Source organism: Ctenocephalides felis, unplaced genomic scaffold, assembly GCF_003426905.1.
Source record: "Ctenocephalides felis isolate EL2017-DRISC unplaced genomic scaffold, ASM342690v1 CF-g0.4_SCAFFOLD_00845, whole genome shotgun sequence".
In the NCBI taxonomy this organism is placed as follows: domain Eukaryota; kingdom Metazoa; phylum Arthropoda; class Insecta; order Siphonaptera; family Pulicidae; genus Ctenocephalides; species Ctenocephalides felis.
The window spans coordinates 51,581,728-51,602,105 of NW_020536999.1; the positions used below are offsets into that span (position 1 = coordinate 51,581,728).

Below are 20,378 nucleotides of genomic sequence, written 5' to 3' on the forward strand. Positions count from 1 at the left end.
GTATGGGACAAAAAGTGCAATTAATAATAATTCAGTTTTTGAGAGAACGGAGTGTCCGATTTGAATGGTTCAAAAATTAAATTGATTAAATTTATGGTAAGGCTGGTCTTAGATTGGTTTTAGAGTTCCAATAAAAACTTCAAAATCAAAAATGTTGAAAAAAATCTAGATATTCTAAAAAATATTTTTCTCAAAATTTACAAGATGGCATGATAAAAACAAAGATGGATATAAACAAGATGGATTGGTAAAAATGAATACATCATATAATAATTTTGAATAATGTTTATTAGTAATATGGTAACACTCGTGATGCATATATTTATTAGTGTCAATCATTATACACATTCATATAATGATAAATTATAAATTATATATTAAAAGTAGCATTAAAATATGTATAATATTTAAAAACAATAATGTAATTAAAGTCATACTACACATATGACATGATCGGTTTGTCATTGTAATAAGCATTTAGAAATGAACTTTTATTAGAAAAATGAAGTAATTGCTGATTAATAAATTCTATAATATTCGTTCACACAGTGGATTCTGTTAAACAACGCCTTAACAAATATTGTTTTCGCAACATCACTCATCATGTAATTGTGTTTGAAGAACTTCATGTAATCAAAATTAGCATACATTCATTGACTGCTTGTATTTTTTTTTTTACTTTTTTTACGTTTTCGCTGGCAATATATCTCACTCTCAGAAACTACGAATAATATAGAAATAATTTCTAATCAATAAACTTACGTACACGGCATAAATGTTTAATTTGTTTCATTATTTTCAAGGAACAGGGTAAAATATTCTTCTGATTTAATCAAGATTTGTACTACGATGTAACTTTAAAATGTTTATTTATTTATGCCGATTTTTTTGTTGATATCGGTACGCATGCAACGTTGATGCCGGTACGCAAAAAACGACGGATCTCTATTCACATACACGACGACTAATCACAATCGACTCATATAGAATAATGATTTCATCGAGAACGAGTGACGTACAGTTCTGGCGTAACACATTTCCGTTAACGGAGTTGTACGGATTTACATCCTAGTCACGCCTAACAAAGTTTTACTTCAAAAATTCAAGCTTCTAAAAACCTCAAATTACGTTACGGAAAGCTCCAGAAATTTGTCATGAAACTCTAGTTACTCTAGTTACACTAGTCTATTATATTTGTGTTATATAGGTACCGCGACTCCATTCCCGTATACAAGGCAAATGCAATGTACGCGCCGCTAATGCACTCTGAAACACATAAAGCAAGTTATATCGGGGACAATAGAGAATAGAGACCAAAACACACAATTCCAACATAATACACAATTCCTCTCATCTGGTTAGTAGTTCTCTGTTCTTCGTGCGTTCCACCACAATGCGAATAAGCATTCGCAAAACTAAGGGATGATTTAGATGCTGACAACAACGCCCACCGAACACTCGCCAAGTTGACTATAAAAAATATAATATGTAATAAAATTATTCACATTATGAGTTGTTTTCACATAAATAGAATTTTTATCTGAAAAGGATACATTAGGTAATCTCTAAATTTTTAACTCAAAATTGTTTGTTGCTAGGGTAGGGCGTTTTCGAATAATTTTATGCTATTACTAACTATTACGTTTTTTTAAAGACAGATTATAATTTAGTAAAAGTGAAATAAAAAAATACTATGTACTTGAGTATAATTGTTTATGTCGACGGTCATTAATTGCTTTCTAATTAACATAAATGATAAAACTAGTGGGGTGCATGGCATCGTGCCTTAAGGTCCAAAATCAATGATTTTGTTAAAACAAGCAGAAAGTTCTTTGAAGCATTTAAATCGGACGCTTAGTTCTCTTAAAAACTGCCATATTTTGCACATTTAGCTCTGTATCTTTGAAATAGCTGGGCCTGCCTTTGCCAAAAACTATTAACCACTGCTCCCAATTATTACTAATTAAATGTTTTTTAGATCATTCAAATCGGATGCTCCGTTCTCTCAAAAACTCGATTTTACTTTTCTGCACTCTTTGCTCTTTATCTCCAAAACTGCTGGACCTGCCTTTGCCAAAAACTAATCAGCACTTCTCCCTATCAATAGGGACCGAATGTTTTTTGAACCATTCAAATCGGTTGATTCGTGCGCCCGAAAACGTGAACGAAAAATGCGGACACACAAAACACACACACACACACACATCCATTTTTTCTGAGGTATGCCAAAGTGTTCAGAAACCTTCAAAACGTCGAGAAATGCAAAAAATTTCAATTTCGATTTTTGGACGATTACAATAACTTACCCTACGGGAAGTTAATAAAGTGGTTTTGTCGTATGTATGTGTATTAGTTAATAAATAATTTGTTAGCGACTTAAAAAGGAACACCAAATTAATAATTTGTTATTATAACTAAACTACTTTTGTATGTTTGAAATGAGTATTTGTTGATTGATGTAGAATAATAATGAAAGGACGCTGTTAATATTTAATCAAAAATAGTTTTGATATTGATCTAATAATGCAGACAGTTTCTGCAGACAGACCTGCAGAAACTCCTTTGTAATCTTTGAAATTGATTTATACAGATCTGCGGAAACTTCTGTATTTTTCTAAAAAAAATCTGTTTGCTTTATGTCTATTTTTTATTTCAAGACTATTAAAAAAGTTAAGAGGGTATCATTTTTTTCATTTTGTATATGCTTCACCTACATCATATTATGCTGTACATTTTAAGTAACTGTAAATGAAACATTTAATGAAACCATTATACTTATGTGATGCATACATTATAATTTTATGGCTCAATTTATTATTCTTCAGAAAAACTCCAGCATATGTTTTATTTATATATTTATTTTTACTACACACAATTATATAATATTTTACTACAGTTTTTTATAACATGACTACTTGTATATACAATAATATATTCATTTTTTATAATACAATTTAACTTACATATGAATCACATTTTAGTACTTGATATAGGTAAAAGCTTTAAATCTTAATTCTAGTACAATCAGATACGTATGCTATTCAAGATCAAGATTAGCTGTTTATATGTGGATTATTGATAAATGATTTGGATATTTTAATTCACAGATATTGAATTTTTGTACAATAACAAAATCTAGTAATACTTATTTGTATTATTTTTACAAAAGTCGGTTGAAAGAAGATATAGAAAATGTTTTTATAGACATGTAGTAATGATTATTTACAATTATGGCACATTTTATTAATTTTTTTAATAATAAAGATTTAAATATAAATTATACTTATGTTATTTTATTGAACTAACATTGTCTTTGACACTAAACGGTAACATATACAATCAGTTCGTTTTACTTAACTGAACCTTAGAAAAATCTGATTCCGTTTACTTTTTGCTTTCAACCAATGTTTCTGATATTATTGCGTATACATTTTTTATTACATTTAGATTCTAAAATCACAATATAGAAAGCTTAGTTTAAAATGCAGTAGTATTTTTAAAGCACTACACACCATTCACTTTTCAATTATGATTATTTATACGTACAGTTCACTTCTGATAATCCAAAAAACTCGATGACCGCATTTTCATTTTACATTGTGCTTAATTAAATATGAAGTTTGATACGTATTTGAACTTGGTAGATCGTTATATTCAGGAATAACAACTGTCGACAATGGTCCCTGAATCCAACCGATTATGATTATGCTTCGATTAATCACAATTCTATTCTTTTATGTCACGCCAAAGCGTTGGATTATAATCTCATTCCGAATAAGAAGTTTTATCCGATCCTGTATTTGATCCTGGCGATTCGTGTCCGCCGAGTCCGGCGAGTGGTGGCGGCGGCGGCGCTTGTAGTGGGTAATCAGGTCTTATCACCGTCGGCAAGTATCCGGTGCCGGCGTAAGGGGCGGCTAAGAATCGCCGCGGTATATGAGGTCCGTATCGCGGGTAGTGAGCACCAAGTGGACTAAAGGCCGACTTTGGAGGGGTACATGGATACGTCGGAGGCGGAGGTGATGATTCAGAGGAGAAAACCATAGCTTCCATTGCTTGCAAAACATCTCCTGGAATAAATGATAAATTCTTTAAATAAATGGGCAGTGAGAACTACAGAAAGATAAATAATGATATTGTATATTATTTATACAATGCATGTGAAAAAATTTACCTTTACACCGTTGTAGTATACTTTCAACTTCCGCTCGCCTTCTACCAGGAAAAACTCTTAACAACACATCTACTGGCGATCTTTGCTGTTGCTGTTGGACTGCTGGAGGCTGCTGGTTATATGGTGAATATGGTGCAAATCCAGCATAGTGCGCAAACAAGCTCTGTTGAAAGAACTAATAATATGTTAGAGAACAGTAATAAATCAATAATCATATTTATAGGCGGATTAAATTTATGTACATGTACATTTATGGAAAAGTAAATCCAAAGAAATCTCGAAATCAGATATTAAATAGCGCAATTACCAGAAATACAAATTTGTTATCTACATATATATAAAAATAAGTCGGGTTTTCCTTCCTGACGATATAACTCCAGAACGCACGATTTCGACGTTTTTGCATTCGTTGGAAAGGTCTCGGGCTCATCAGGTTTATTGCTAAGAAAATTAGTGGTGCATTGTGCTTTAATGCAAATTGCTGGAACTTCACGCACCGTAATTAAAAATTCGAGTAATGACATTAGTGGGAATTATCAGAATTATGCTTGGTTAAGTCAAAGAGCAATTCTTGCCGCAAAGAATAATGATGATGACGCACTGAATTTCACCATTCAATCAAAGATTGCTGGCAATTTGGTGACATACCAATGATTCCGACTGGTCTTCTGTTTGACTTCAAACGATTGCAATTTCCAGTTCGCCTTGCGTTTGCAATGACAATTAACAAGTCTCAAGGCCAATCGTTTAGTGTTTGCGGGATAAATTTCAAATAGATTATTTAGAAAATTATTGTTCTTCACATGGGCAGTTATACGTTGCCTGTTCACGAGTTGGGAAATCATCCGCTTTGTTTCTGTTAACGTCAGACCAAAAAACAAAAAATGTGGTTTACCAAAGAGCACTTCAATGAAAAGGATAATTTGCGGATTCACTTTCATTTACTTAGAGAAGTTCAACTAAAAAACAATATATTTTTGTAATCGAAATAAATTCATCACTGTTGTGTAATAGAATTTTTTTTTCTTTTCAAATATAAAACAAACAAAAAATTTCTTCATCTTTCTCACGAAACCATCTGGTGGCGAAACGGAGTTCGTCGGGTTTGCTAGTGCTCTTATAAAACTTACATCTCTTTGCGGTTCTTGATTTTGTGCCTGTGCTTGGTGTGTCGGAGGTGTAGCTGCTTCTCCATTCCCTCGCCTCAGTGATAGATTTTCTGGTGCCGGTTGATGCTCACTTCCATCTAAATCTTGTTCTACGTCTAGAAGTTCATGGTCGCTCGATGGAGCCGATCTAGGTTCTGAAGGACTGCCGGCCACTCCACCTGCTCCCGTACCACAATCGGATTCATCAGAGTCGACACAAATTCGGGGTCGCTTTGCATCTGCAATAGAAGAAAAAATATGGAATTAATTATATAAAATCATATAAGTAAGATAGCAGAGAAATTTATATGATCGGTAAATGGTTACAATAACGTTCAGAACACATTTTAGAAATACTAAATATTTATTGACTTTGGTATAATAAGATACTGATGTTGCTGAAAAATCTTTGTATATCAAGAGCTACTCATTATTTACTCTTAAAAGTTGAATATGGACATGAATGTGAGTCTGCTACGTTTAGAAGAACACATCAAAAGAAATCCACCACTTTACGAATTTTTCGGCTAGGAATAAGCTGAAAATGGCAGTTTTGCAAAAATACTTGATTTTAGGCTTAATACTTAATTATTTTTTTTAAATATCACAGTGTAAAATATTATTGACTGAGAAACGAATATTAATATTCTGCCCTCGTATGGATACTCTGATACCAAAGCCTATTTACCGTTCTGTTTGTGCACTGTATATATGTAGTGCAGTAAACGGAGCGTTTAGGGTATACGAAGTTTTTTTCTTTTAAATCATATGGTTTAATGAGCGCCATTTCCACCAGAATTAAAGTAATTCACATTCCAAAAAAACGAAGAAAAAGGCCAAAAATATATGAATCTTTAGTGGCCAGTAACTTGAAAAGTATTAGTTTTTTTGAAAAACTATAAAAGACATTTTTTCATATAATTAGTTCTTCTATCGATTTCCGCCGTTATTTTGAAAAAATTTAATTACACAATTGAGAAGGGGTGTCATCCCCCCGGGGGGTGATGGCGCAACCCGAATTGTTTTCACTTTTGAACTTGAGGGTTAGATGAACCTAATTCCAAAATTTCATTCAATTCGGAGCACAGTAAAAAAATTCAGAGGTTATGCCCTTTTTTCGTCTCCGTTTACTGCACTAATGTGCATTCAGTAACTATAAAACATGATTTTTATACAAAAACATTTTACTAGATGAAGTGTATTTGAAATAAAATCTATCAGAAGTTCATAAAACAATTGCTAAATCTGGTATATACATCAAAATCTTGAGTGTTATTCCTGTTGCTCTATGGACAGAAATTAAGTCCGGGTAGTACGAGATCCATCTCCAAATGTAATTCGAGGGCAAAGGGCTAAATTTATTTTTAACTTCCCGTAGGATAGTTATAGTAATAGGTCAAAAATCGAAAATGACAATTTTTGCATATCTTCACGTTTTGAAAGTTTCTGAACATTTTGGCATACTTCAGAAAAAATGGTTGTGTGCGTGTGTTTTGTATGGCCGCATTTTTTCGTCCACGTTTTCGGGCGCACGGATCAACCGATTTGAATGGTTCAAAAAACATTCGATTCCTATTGATAGGGAGACGTGCTGATTAGTTTTTGGCAAAGGCAGGTCCAGCCGTTACGGAGATGTGCAAAGAGTGCGGAAAATACAAAGCGAGTTTTTGAGAGAACGGAGTATCCGATTTGAATAATCTAAAAAACATTCAATTTGTAATGATTTGGAGAATGTGTGAATAGTTTTTGGCAAAGGCAGTTCCATCCATTTCAAAGATATAGAGCTAAATGTGCAAAAAATGGCAGTTTTTGAGAGAACTAAGCGTCCGATTTGAATGATTCAAAGTACTTTCAGCTTGTTTTAACAAAATAATTGCTTTTGGAAAAAAAAATTTGTTTCTGTCTAAACAAATAATTTCAACTTTGCATTTCAGTTTATATAATTCTTATAAATATTAGATCATGTTAAAATATTTATAAAAATCTATTTGAAAACATTTAATATTTCTCGACCATTTCGTTACGGTACGGGAAGTTCCAGCAATTTGCCTTAAGGCATGATGCCATACACCACTAGTTTTTACTTTTTATTATAATCCAAGCTGTACAATCGCTTCTACAATTCAATTTTATCTTGTTCAACTACTTGATTTCTATCATTTATTTATTTATTTATTTTTAAATATATTGCCCACAGATTTCTTCCAAGAGAACTTAAAAATACAATTATTTTACATAATGAATACCAATTAAAATATATACAAAATTACAATATATAGTTATTAACATAAAATACTTAACATAAAATTACATATAATACAGAATGTAACAATAATATTTATATACAGAATAAGATACAATAATTAGATATTTGAAAAGAAAATAAAAAGGTTAACTTGTGCAGATTGAGATTATTTGATTAGGTGAAGTGTTGTGAATATCTATTTCATTATTAATTAAGTTAAAGTTAGAGGACATAAGTAAAATAGGCGAATTTAAGAGAGAATTAGATTTAGGAGTAGGATAATTGAAAAATAATTGTGAACACGTAAATGGCTTTGGAACATTAAAGGATAGTTGGTTAAGAATAAGATGACAATCTATAGAATTATTGCAATGTTTAAATAAGAACATAATTATACAGTTAAATCGACGTGAGGCAAGAGAAATACCAAATTCTTTTAGTAAAGTGTTGTGGTCAAAGCCACGTTCAGGGAAAATTTTATATTTATAATAGAGATATTTCAGAAATTCGCTGTACCTTCTGTATTGCATCAGAGTTGTTGATTTGATGAGGATACCAAATGATTGAACCATATTCTAATTTTGAACGTACATTAGAATAGTACAGGCAAAGAAGTGCATTATTTGAATTAAAATGTTTACAATTTCTCAGTATCAAACCTAAAGATTTATGTGCTCTATTACAAATATCAGTTATATGATTAGTAAAAAACGAACCAGAATCAAATAAAACTCCCCACATATGCTATCATTTGCTCGTATAAATATAATATAGTTGAATGTATTATAGTATTATTAATAGAAAAGAAATACATTCCGAAGAAGTCTGCTGCCACATTTGACATAATATATTCATCCTTGCGAGTCATTTCGCATACCTCGGCTCCTCATCTCCTCTGAGACCCTCTGACTGAGATCGCACACGTGGTCCCGCTTTTAATAAAGTCTATTAGATTAGAATCCGGGGCGGAATTTCGCTCTGATATCCGTCCCTAGGCCACAGCACGACACCGTTGACATAATAATGAAACGCTTAACCCCGCACTCGAATACACTCTTAAGTGTCATGTATGCCCTTAATATTGTCAGACGGTTGATATTGACGAATATTTGCTTAAACCGATAAAGGCGTAAGAATTTTTTTAATCCTGGCTTTATTTTTATTGATGCTACACTAAAACAGATTATGGTGAAATGATTCTAGGCGTGCGTAGGTGAAGGCTGGCCCATTTAAAAATTGAAATTTAATTTTGCTATAAAATGAAAACGGCTCAATATTTTTCAATGGTTAAACATTTATTTAATAGGTTGATCCATGACATTTATTTATGAAAAATAATTTCGCTCCAATGACCACCCCGGCTGACTTGGCAGTAGCCCATTCAATCCATCCAATTTTTGAGTACTTTTTTATTGTTTCGGGCATTATCTCAGCAATAGCAGCTTGAATTTTGGTCTTGATGTCTTGAATTGTTTCTGGATTGTTGGTATAACATTTATTTTTCACCGCTCCCCAAAGATAATCCAATGGCGTCAAATCGCAACTTCATGGTGGTTTTCTGTGCCCCAGATGCGACAATTTTGCTTATTAACATAACCACCGAGGTGGAAATGAGCTTTGTCCGAAAAGACTCACCACTTTGGAAATAAGTTTTTATATTTCCCAACTTTCCTTAAGCGACTTTCAACTAAATATTAGTCACATCAATGAGATTATTTTACGTTTTTAAAGTCAAATAATCGGGAATTCAAATTCCAAACACTAGATGGACCACCCTGTAGAATGTTTTGTAAAGCTTGTAATTTTTTTTTTCATAAAATGTGCATAAGATGAATTTTCTCTAAATTGCAGGAGTTTTACTCTGGCCAAGGCCACTCGATTGTGCTTACGTTACTTAAGTTGTGCTCATGTATGCGAGAGAAATCACAAACTTAGAGATTAATGTAACAGTTTATAACTAATTTCAGCTAATTATTAACCATTCGTAAGAATTACAAACTCTCCAAAAATTAGAATCAATGAATCAATAAGTATATATATTGAGCGGGTAGAGCGTTGTCACCACCATTATCTCAAAAACACGTAAAATATAGAATTTTCTAACGATACTATTTTAAATAAAAAGGCGAAATTTGTGAAATGATCCATTACCTTAATTCTTATGACGTTAGTTCAGCCATGTATCAATATTCATATCAAAAATTCTTTTATCGTTGCTAGAGTTTTTTTGGCTTTGATCTCTTTTATTTAGATACCAGAATATAATGTTTAAGTATTTGTCAATTTTGAATATAACTTTTTATTTTACATTGAATTTTTTAAATTCAAAAATAAATACATTACTGACAATCAAAACTTATCCGTGCATCATTTTTACTTAATTATTATTAATAACTTTCCGTAGGGTAAGTTATTGTAATGGGCCGGAAATAGAAATTGAAATTTTTTACATTTCTCGACGTTTTGAAAGTTTCTGAACAATATGGCATACCTCAGAAAAAATGGATGTGTGTATGTGTATGTATGTATGGATACAAATTTCCAGTCACGTTTTCGGGCGCGGATTTGAATGGTTCAAAAAACATTTGTTTCCTATTGATAGGGATATGAGCTGATTAGTTTTTGGCAAAGGCAGGTCCAGCAGTTACGGAGAGATAAAGAGTAAAGAGTGCAGAAATTAGAAATCGAGTTTTTGAGAGAACGGAGCATCCGATTTGAATGATCTAAAAAATATTCAATTAGTAATGATTGGAAGAATTGGGGTTTATTAGATTTTGGCAAAGGCAGGCCCTTTCGAAGCCCATTTCGAAGATACGGAGCTAAATGTGCAAAAAATGGCAGTTTTTTGAGAGAACTAAGCGTCCGATTTAAATGATTCAAAGAACTTTCTGCTTGTCTTAACAAAATAATTGATTTTGGAGAAAAAAAAGGCAAAGCCTTAAGGCACGATGCCATACACCCAACTAGTTATTATTTATTTTATTTATTTTCATTGTTAGATGTATTGTTGTTATATTTGAGTTTTTTTTTATTATTTATTTATTTTGGCTTCTGATTTACATCATTTTGCCATTACAATTATCTATACAATTGTAGCAGTTCTATACAATACATTGATACTTATATAATAATAATTATGCTATAAATTAATTTTGCTATTACTTATAAAATTATATAAATATTTATATATCCTTATGTCATTACTTGATATAAGTATTTGTACATTGATGGGAAAAATAATCTTTACGTTTTGTAAATTCTTGAATATTTGAGTTTTTATATATAGCTTCTATAAAAGTTTGCATGTGGCATAAAAAGGACCAACTATAAACCTTTACACTGGCAAGAATATAAACAATAAGCAAATAGTAAATGGAGTAGTAAGCTACGTTTAAAAAAACAATTTTACAAGAGATAAATTATCATAGTTATTCCACTTTGCTGGTAAATATTCCAATGAAATACCGAATCAAGTTTATATAAAGTGTGATCTCTGTGGCCATGAAATTTGTAATTTCATTGGTTGAAAAATTTAGACTCTAATTAATATTCTAGCTGAAAATTTGAACTTTGTTTGTAAATGTTTTCAATAATATATCGCTTTCTAATAATAACAGTTCTAAAGCTTCGCATAGTTTTTCTGATGTGTATATCCGCGTACCTATACCTACATGTACACAAGACCCACAAGAGAAATTGTTGAGTCTAGTAAATGATCATTGACGATACTAGCCGTGCCTTCCTTTCTGCATAAGATTATCTATCGTAAAGTTGGGCAGGCTACTTTACTAACATAACAGATCACACACAAAGCTCTCAGGTGGATTCGACTTTGGCTAATGGCCGAGCAAACAACACATCACCTGAGACAGTGACGCATTTCAAATCGATTTAGAGAAATATTTTAATTGCATGAATTGTTACATTTGCAGAAACCTCGTAAACCGTTGAAAAAAATTCATCTACAAACATTCATCGAATAACAATATTGTAATTAATAATTTTTTTCTATTCTATACAGTTGGACTTGTTTTTTTTTTATTTTCAATGTGCGTTCTCCATCTCAATTTCGAATCAATGTGCATGCCTAAATATTTTATAGAATTGCATAGTGGAATTATTGAATTGTTCATCATAGGTGGACTGTTGTGGTGTTTTAGTGAAACAATTATGTACTGAGATTTTTTGATATTGATTTTGATATTCTATTCTAAAAATCATTTTTCGAGACTAGATAAATAATTTTGTAACTGACAAGTTGCTGTTATAATATCAGAATTGCATGAAATTATAGCTATGTCATCGGCGTAAGCAGTGGTGTTGTCGAGCCGGAACGCGCCGGAACGTCGTTCCGGCAAATCATTTTTGACCCGGAACGCGTTCCGGCAAGAAAAAATATAAAAACATCGCTACATACAGAAAATGATTTAATAAGTAAATTTTATACGTTATTATTCAACTAATTTTTATTAAATGTTATTATAGTAATAAACATACATATATGTGCACAAAATGGGTTTTGTAATAATTTTTGTTTCTTTCCTTTTCGAACGGAACTGGAAAAACATGAAAACCGGTTTTAGAACCGGTTTTTAAATTTTAGCGTTCCGGCAAAAAAGTATTAGCACAAAACCACTGGTTTTATCAAAGTCGTTTTTAATTTAGTAACAAATTGAGGTGTATGAACTTCTTATAGAAAAAATAATATTTATAAATTAAAATCTTACATTCATTCGCATTTCTTATACGCTAACATCTACATCATAGGTTCCTATTCATGTATTTTTATAGCCTTACGTATGCCTATACGTTGCATTCTATACTACACGCCTTACATCTGTACCATACGCTATATTTCATTATATACTCTCAAATCCCTACATTGTATACCGAATACACCTAACCTATATCTACTATATATCCTATTACCTATAATTTCCTTTACACGCTACATTAACCCTACCGAGAATCGAACCCGGGTCCGCCGCGTGGCACGCGACGACCTTATCCACTACACCACCGTAACGCTACAATCAACCGTCTTTTTTCGCGTGTCGTCGCGCCACCTTAGTATTAATTATCTAATTAATTAGAAAATGACCCGCGGAAACAACAGTGCGTCCCATATTATATTATTGGTGGGGGTACCCGATAGGGTAATGGTTAAGGTGCGCGACTTCCACGCGGAGGTCCCGGGTTCAATTCCCGGTATAGACAATAGGTAGGTAGAGATAATACATAGGGCGTAAGGTAAACCTATATAATATAGGCGAATATATAAATTAGACAGTAGTATTTATAAGAAGTAAAAGGTCTGTAGGTATATAATAAGTTAATGACGGTATAGGTATCTCACGGTATGATAGATAATAGATATCTATCGATGATATACAATAATATAATATAGTATGATAGGTAATAGGTTATCTATCATATTATTAGGTTAAGTCTTATAAAGTATTGTAATAAATCTTGGGTACTTTTATATCATAATAAATACCTGTAGGTATTAATGAATACAAATAATACCAGAATAAATATGATTAATGTCATTGAAGAATATAAATTATGTACTCAATGATTCCCTTATACTTGTACAATTTAATGTATAGACTAGCTGTGTATAATAGAGTTAATTATATAAAAAGTCAATATATTAGATTTGTGAGTTCTTATCGAAATATATCAAATTTTTTGAACCGGTTTATGAACCGGATTTTAAATTTTAGCGTTCCGGCAAAAAAAATATTAGCACAACACCACTGGGCGTAAGTGCATGTGGTTAGAAGATCATCACAAAAAAATAATTTCTAATTTCAATTTTTATCTATAAATAATATAATTGAATTAAAAATTCTTATAGTTTATCAAATGTGTTCGACATTAAATATATTTAATTTTTATTTCGTTCAATGCGTTTGTTATTGATCATATTAAAAAAAAACATAACGGCTTTTTATAGTGATTTTTGTTTAACATGATTATCTCATAAAAGTTTCATAATTTTTTGATTTACACATTTTTTTATGTAACTTATCTTCCGTGTAAAATAAAGTAATAACATCTTAAAATGTTAATTTATTGATTTCCAGTATTGACCATGTATTAGGAATATGAAAAGTGACTTGATTAAATCTCCGAATTATCACATTGTGTATTACTAACAAGGAGTATAGGATTTTAAAATGAATATAATATAAATAAATAAAACAGGTATAGGATTTTAGAACTTTCAAAATCTGTCTAAATGAATTCCTAAAATATCATAGGTTGATAAGTTTAATTATGCAATCCAATTAAAATTTGCAAATATAATATTTTAACGAAAATGTTACCTTAAGATCAAATTTATTAAATGCTTAAAATGTCAGTATTTTGGAAATGCAAGTATTTCCTAATAGTAATTTATATTACTGTATACGCATTTGTACATAGACTTAATTGAAGGTAAATCTTCAGTATCCTTTTGGAGCTATCTGATCCATTATTATATACGCATTATAAATTATTTCAGCGATATTATTTGATAGCTTTTAGAATTTTTTTTGATAGTGTTTAGAAAGAATTTCTTAATCTTCATTTATATCGAAATATTTATGTCTATGAATTCGTTCCCGTCGACATAACTCTTTTCGCCAAGCACATCAGCCGCCTAATGTTTGCTTTAATCTCCATATTCTGCTACTCTGTCATCTAATATTGCTAAACACACGACATCGCGGCAATATTATTAGAATGACTTCACAATACAAATATGATATTTCTTATTTAAAATGTTGAGTTTAATAAAACTTTTAACCAGTTTGAGGCACATTAGAAAGACCAACAGTTTCAAAAAATATTTCGATATTTAGTAAAATAAATACTGTTTTCTTTGTTGACATATACCTAATATTGATTTAAATAAACTGACTGAATTTAAATATTGGTTTACTTTGAGTTTTTTTTACCATTATTTTGTAAGATTTTTGTTGACAATTTTATAGACGTATATTTTTTTATTCTTATTAAAATGCTGTATACGCGTGAACTATTGTGAAAGCTTCTCTACTTGAAAATTGTTAAATTTAAATAGATTTTATACACAATTTTACTCATAACGGTGCTGCAAATAGTTGTAAAAGCCGGCAAAAACGTCTATAACTATTGTTAAAAGCAAGTATAGAATTTTTTAATGTTACTATTCTAAAGTAAAAGGCAAACGGCTATTACCACGTCGATATCAGGAGATAAACGGCCATGCATCAAACATAAGTTTCTTTTTTCTTTGGTAGCTTTTTTTGGTTTTGAGCTCTAAATATAATTTTAAGTATACGTTATTTAATTATTTTAATAACTTTAAGTTAGATTTAACAGTTATAAATTAAATTAATAGTTATTTCAACTCTGCTGGTGAATATTTCTGACGAAATACCAGATTAAGGTTATATATAATGTGATCTTTGTGAAAAATGTGCCCATGAAATTTGTATTTTGCATTTGTTGAATAATGTAGTTATTTTGTAGAGTACTTTTAAAATAAACATAAAATATTGGATCTGTTTGCCCCCTGACTGATGGCGTCTATTTTACTAGGAATTTTATTGAACATAGTTCTATAGTTGTTTGTTTGATACGTGTTATGTGCTGTGATATACTGATATGGTTCATTTGGTTTAGATAGTATAATTACTGAACTGGCGTCTATTTTACTAGGAATTTTATTGAACATAGTTCTATAGTTGTTTGTTTGATACGTGTTATGTGCTGTGATATACTGATATGGTTCATTTGGTTTAGATAGTATAATTACTGAAAGTCAAATTGGATTTTGGTACCCCGCTCTACTCTGCATAAATATATATAATATTCACGAAATATATATTCTTTATTTTTTATTGTGCTTAGAAGAGCATTGAGCCACCTACAACATTTAATTTTTATATTCTATTCCATCTCCTTATATATTATCAGTGGTGTTGTCGAGCCGGAACGCGCCGGAACGTCGTTCCGGCAAATCATTTTTGGGAAGGAACGCGTTCCGGCAAGAAAAAATATAAAAAATCGCTACATACAGAAAATGATTTAATAAGTAAATTTTATAAATTATTATTCAACTAATTTTTATTAAATGTTCTTATTATTGAAATAAACATACATATATGTGCACACAATGGGTTTTGTAATAATTTTTGTTTCTTTCCTTTTCGAACGGAACCGGAAAAAACATGAGAGCCGGTTTTTGAAACGGTTTATAAACCAGTTTTTAAATTTTAGCGTTCCGACAAAAAATATTAGCACAACACCACTTATCAAAGTCGTTTTTAATTTAGTTACAAATTGAGGTGTATGAATTGAAATATTAATTACAGTACAGTAGTGTATTTCAAATTTCACATATGTTACTTTAAGACCGAAAAGTCTCTGATGCCCGATTATTTCGGATATAAGTTGGACTTGTTTCGGACATAGCGGGCGTTAGTCGAATAAAATAAATAATTTAAGACATTCATATAATGGAAATTGATTGTAGCGAAAAAAGCAGTTCTATAAATACAAAAGCATAAGAACTGCAAAAAAATGTAATATTTCAATAATTGGATGAATTTTTTGCCATCTAAGGCAAAAATATAAGCCGTTCGATCGCTTGTACATTTTTACAATCCAACATTTATTGGTAATTTTTTTTAATCATTGTTTTATTGACATTTATTTATTGGTAAATTAGTTGACAATTTATAGCAAAAGAGTTACCCTGATATTTCAATAGACTTATTATCTAAATTTCGGCCTACAATTTGAGATTTGTGCATATTCATAGAAACTTTGATCTTTTAAAAATCTGATGAAGGTGCTGTGGAATTGATGATCACTCAATTATTGATTAACCTGGTAGTAGATTGAAAAATTGTTTTCCTAGACTAGTAATTCCCAACGTGGGGCACACGCCCCACAGAAAAATCCATTTTTAAATTCAAATGGGAGAGGCAAATTAAAAAATTACACGAATTTAACCCACCTGCTTTGGGTGATTTGAATGTAATTTGTAAATACTGTTAAAAATTCGTTAAATATATTATGATCATTGTTTAGTTTAAGTGAGCACAGGATGCATGTGCAAATCATATAATATTACCATATATATTTCCATAGCTTAGGTAAATAAGCATCCCTTTTTAGGTCTAATGCAAACTTTCTCAATATTACGGATTATAGAAAAATTCCAAAATCTGTATGTATTAGTCTGTATATTTATAAATTGCCATCCCTTCTAGACAGAGGTATAATAATTTTTATGTTTTATTTTTAAATTTAGAAATTTTAGAATTCAGTAAGTTGCGAGACTAAGAACATCTTAAGAAAATCAGCTCGCACAAGTTACTCAAACATTTAATAAAATTTATAGTTTTATGTTTATTGTCGCACAATGCACACAATCGTTTAAAAGTGCAGTAATTAATTTTCCATGAAGTGATAACGGCAAAGGCAGCAGTAAGGTGTAATCGATGCATTAACGGGTATTTTGGATATTTTAGATATTTAATACCGAGATAAAAATTCTTATAGAAAAAATAATATTTATAAATTAAATCTTATATTCATTCGCATTTTTTATACGCTAACACCTACATCATAGGTTCTTATTCGTGTATTTTTATAGCCTTACGTATGCCTATACGTTGCATTCTATACTACACGCCTTACATCTATACTACACGCCTTACATCTATACCATACGCTATATTTCATCATATACTCTCAAATCCCTACATTGTATACCGAATACACCTAACCTATATCTACTATAGGTCCTATTATCTATAATTTCCCTTACACACTACATTAACCCTACCGAGAATCGAACCCGGGTCCGCCGCGTGAAACGCGGCGACCTTAGCCACTACACCACCGTAACGCTACAATCAACCGACTTTTTTCGCGTGTCGTCGCGCCACCTTAGTATTAATTATCTAATTAATTAGAAAATGACCCGCGGTAATAACAGTGCGTCCCATATTATATTATTGGTGGGGATACCCGATAGGGTAGTGGTTAAGGCGCGCGACTGCCACGCGGAGGTCTCGGGTTCAAATCCCGGTATAGACAGATAGAAATAGATAGGTAGAGATAATAAAAAAATACATAGGCCGTAAGGTAAACCTATATAATATAGGTGAATATATAAATTAGACAGTATTATTTATAAGAATTAAAAGGTATGTAGGTATATAATAAGTTAAGTAATAAGTATAAGTAATAAGACGGTATAGGTATCTCACGGTATGATAGATAATAGATATCTATATATGATATACAATAATATAGTATACAATAGTATACAATAATACATAGGTCGTAAGGTAAACCTATATAATATAGGTGAATATATAAATTAGACAGTAGTATTTATAAGAAGTAAAAGGTATGTAGGTATATAATAAGTTAATGAAGGTATAGGTATCTCACGGTATGATAGAAGATAATAGATATCTATATATGATATACAATAATATAGTATAGTATGATAGGTAATAGGTTATCTATTTATCATATTATTAGGTTAAGTCTTATAAAGTATTGTAGTAAATCTTGAGTACTTTTATATCATAATAAATACCTGTAAGTATTAATGAATACAAATAATACCACAATAAATATAATTAATGTTATTAAAGAATATAAATTATGTACTCAATGATTCCCTCATACTTGTACAATTTAATGTATAGACTAGCTGTATATAATAGAGTTAATTATATAAGAAGTCAATATATTAGATTTGTGAGTTCTTATCGAAATATATCAAATTTTTTTAACCGGATTTTAAATTTTAGCGTTCCGGCAAAAAAAATATTAGCACAACACCACTGTATATTATATACTATCCTTATATATTTTACACTATGTTTTATGTATAAATATATATATTCTATACTATGTTTTATTTATATCCTATTCTATCAAATTTTTTTGCGCTTCACAACTGATGTCTTCATTCTTCTTCTTCTTCTAAATCAGATATTCTCAAATTCTAATCTTGCTTTTCTTCTCACTTCTAATTTTTCATTCAAATTCATCTAAACAAATCAAATTCTATTCAATTTTAAATTAACTAATTTTTTAAATTTTATGCCAATGACAGGATTCGATGCGAAGATCCCTGTCGTGTGAGTGGGACAGGTTACTGCGTGAGCTATGACCGCCATTTTTTTTAAATTAAATATTAATCAAATTTTTGTTTAACTTCCCGTAGGGTAGTTAGTAGTTATTTGGTAGTTATCGTAATCGTCCAAAAATCGAAATTGAAACTTGTATGGATACAATTTTTCGTCCACGTTTTCGGACACACAGATCATCCGATTTGAATGGTTTAAAAAACATTCGATTCCTATTGATAGGGAGATGTGCTGATTAGTTTTTGGCAAAGCCAGGTCCAGCCATTACGGAGATACGAAGCAAATAGTGCAGAAAATACAAATCGAGTTTTTGAGAGAACAGAGTATCCGATTTGAATGATCTAAAACAACATTCAATTTATAATGATTGGGAGAATAGGTGATTAGTTTTTGGCAAAGACAGGTCCAGCAATTTTGAAAATACAGAGCTAAATGTGCAAAAAATGACAGTTTTTGAGAGAAGTAAGCGTCTGATTTCAATGATTCAAAGAACTTTCTACTTGTTTTTACAAAATAATTGCTTTTGTTTCAATTTTTTTGTATATCGAAAATAATTCAGATTTTAATTTTATTATGATTAAAGTTCGAATATAATTTTAACTTTGCAATTCAGTTTATATAATTCTTATAAATATTCGACAATGTTACAGAATTTATAATAATCAATTTGAAAACATTTAATATTCCTCGAATGTTTAATTACGGTACGGGAAGTTCCAGCAATTTGCCTTAAGGCACGATGCCATACACCACTAGTTTAATTCAATCTTGGAAATATTTGTCCATACTTCATTTTAGCGTCGGTGTCTAAACTAATAATATAAAGCAACTTGCATTGCGTTCTAAATTAAATAATCCAAAATGGGATGGACCCGTATAAAAGCCTAATGTGTATTATCAGCAGCCACCTGGCCTATTTGCACAGGGCAAACCAGACTCAACTAATACATCGGAAAGCCCAACAAACACATTTATATTCATTACAATATATGATCGAGGCTCGAGGCATACCTATACAAGTTTTTATGATTGTTTCATATTACTGAAAGGGTCGTCCTGGCACCGCCAATGGCAATGTACGTAGCCTCTTATTATTATTGTGTTATTATATTATTGTATTATTCTGTTTGTGTATCGCTCTCGATCAACCCCTAATCGCGAGGTGGGTTTAAAAGGTATATATTGGGTACGAACATGACGAAAATTTAATATGCCATGTGTTTTGTGTACAATCACAGTGGTTTAATATGACACACAGATATTATTTCATTTATACAATATAACATTATCGAGTAGGTATATCATGACATGGGTTTAGTGATACTTACCCTTATTGTGAGCGAAATGTAATTTTCGAAGGCTATTCAAGTGACAACTTTCAAGAGTTTGTCATTTGCATGTATCTTACTTAGGTATAAATGATTTCAGGTATCTTGATGCGTAGCTTTATAAAGTGTTACTGCACCAATAAATAATATTTCAAAAGATATTATTTAGAAACTGCGCTGATTGGTTTTTGAGAAGAATTGGTCAGGACGTTTTTTCGAAATTGATTATTAAAAAATTATTTTTGATGATTTTAATGAATGTTTGTATGGTTGATCAAATACGGGGTCTTAAGAACATACTAAAACATTTTGTAAGAACATAGTCTT

The 20,378-nt window shown here is 30.9% G+C and overlaps 1 protein-coding gene across 1 annotated transcript in view; it reads right to left on the reverse strand.

The window, feature by feature from the left end:
* Nucleotides 1-3,765: 3,765 nt before the first annotated feature.
* The window catches only part of LOC113385292 (doublesex- and mab-3-related transcription factor A2-like), a 30,713-nt gene continuing 14,100 nt past the window's right edge, over nt 3,766-20,378 (reverse strand). The window contains exons 3-5 of the mRNA XM_026623139.1: nt 5,305-5,561; nt 4,175-4,349; nt 3,766-4,070 (exon numbers count right to left, since the gene is read on the reverse strand). Of these exons, the coding sequence (XP_026478924.1) occupies nt 3,766-4,070; nt 4,175-4,349; nt 5,305-5,561 (737 nt within the window). The remainder of the gene's footprint in view (nt 4,071-4,174; nt 4,350-5,304; nt 5,562-20,378) is intronic.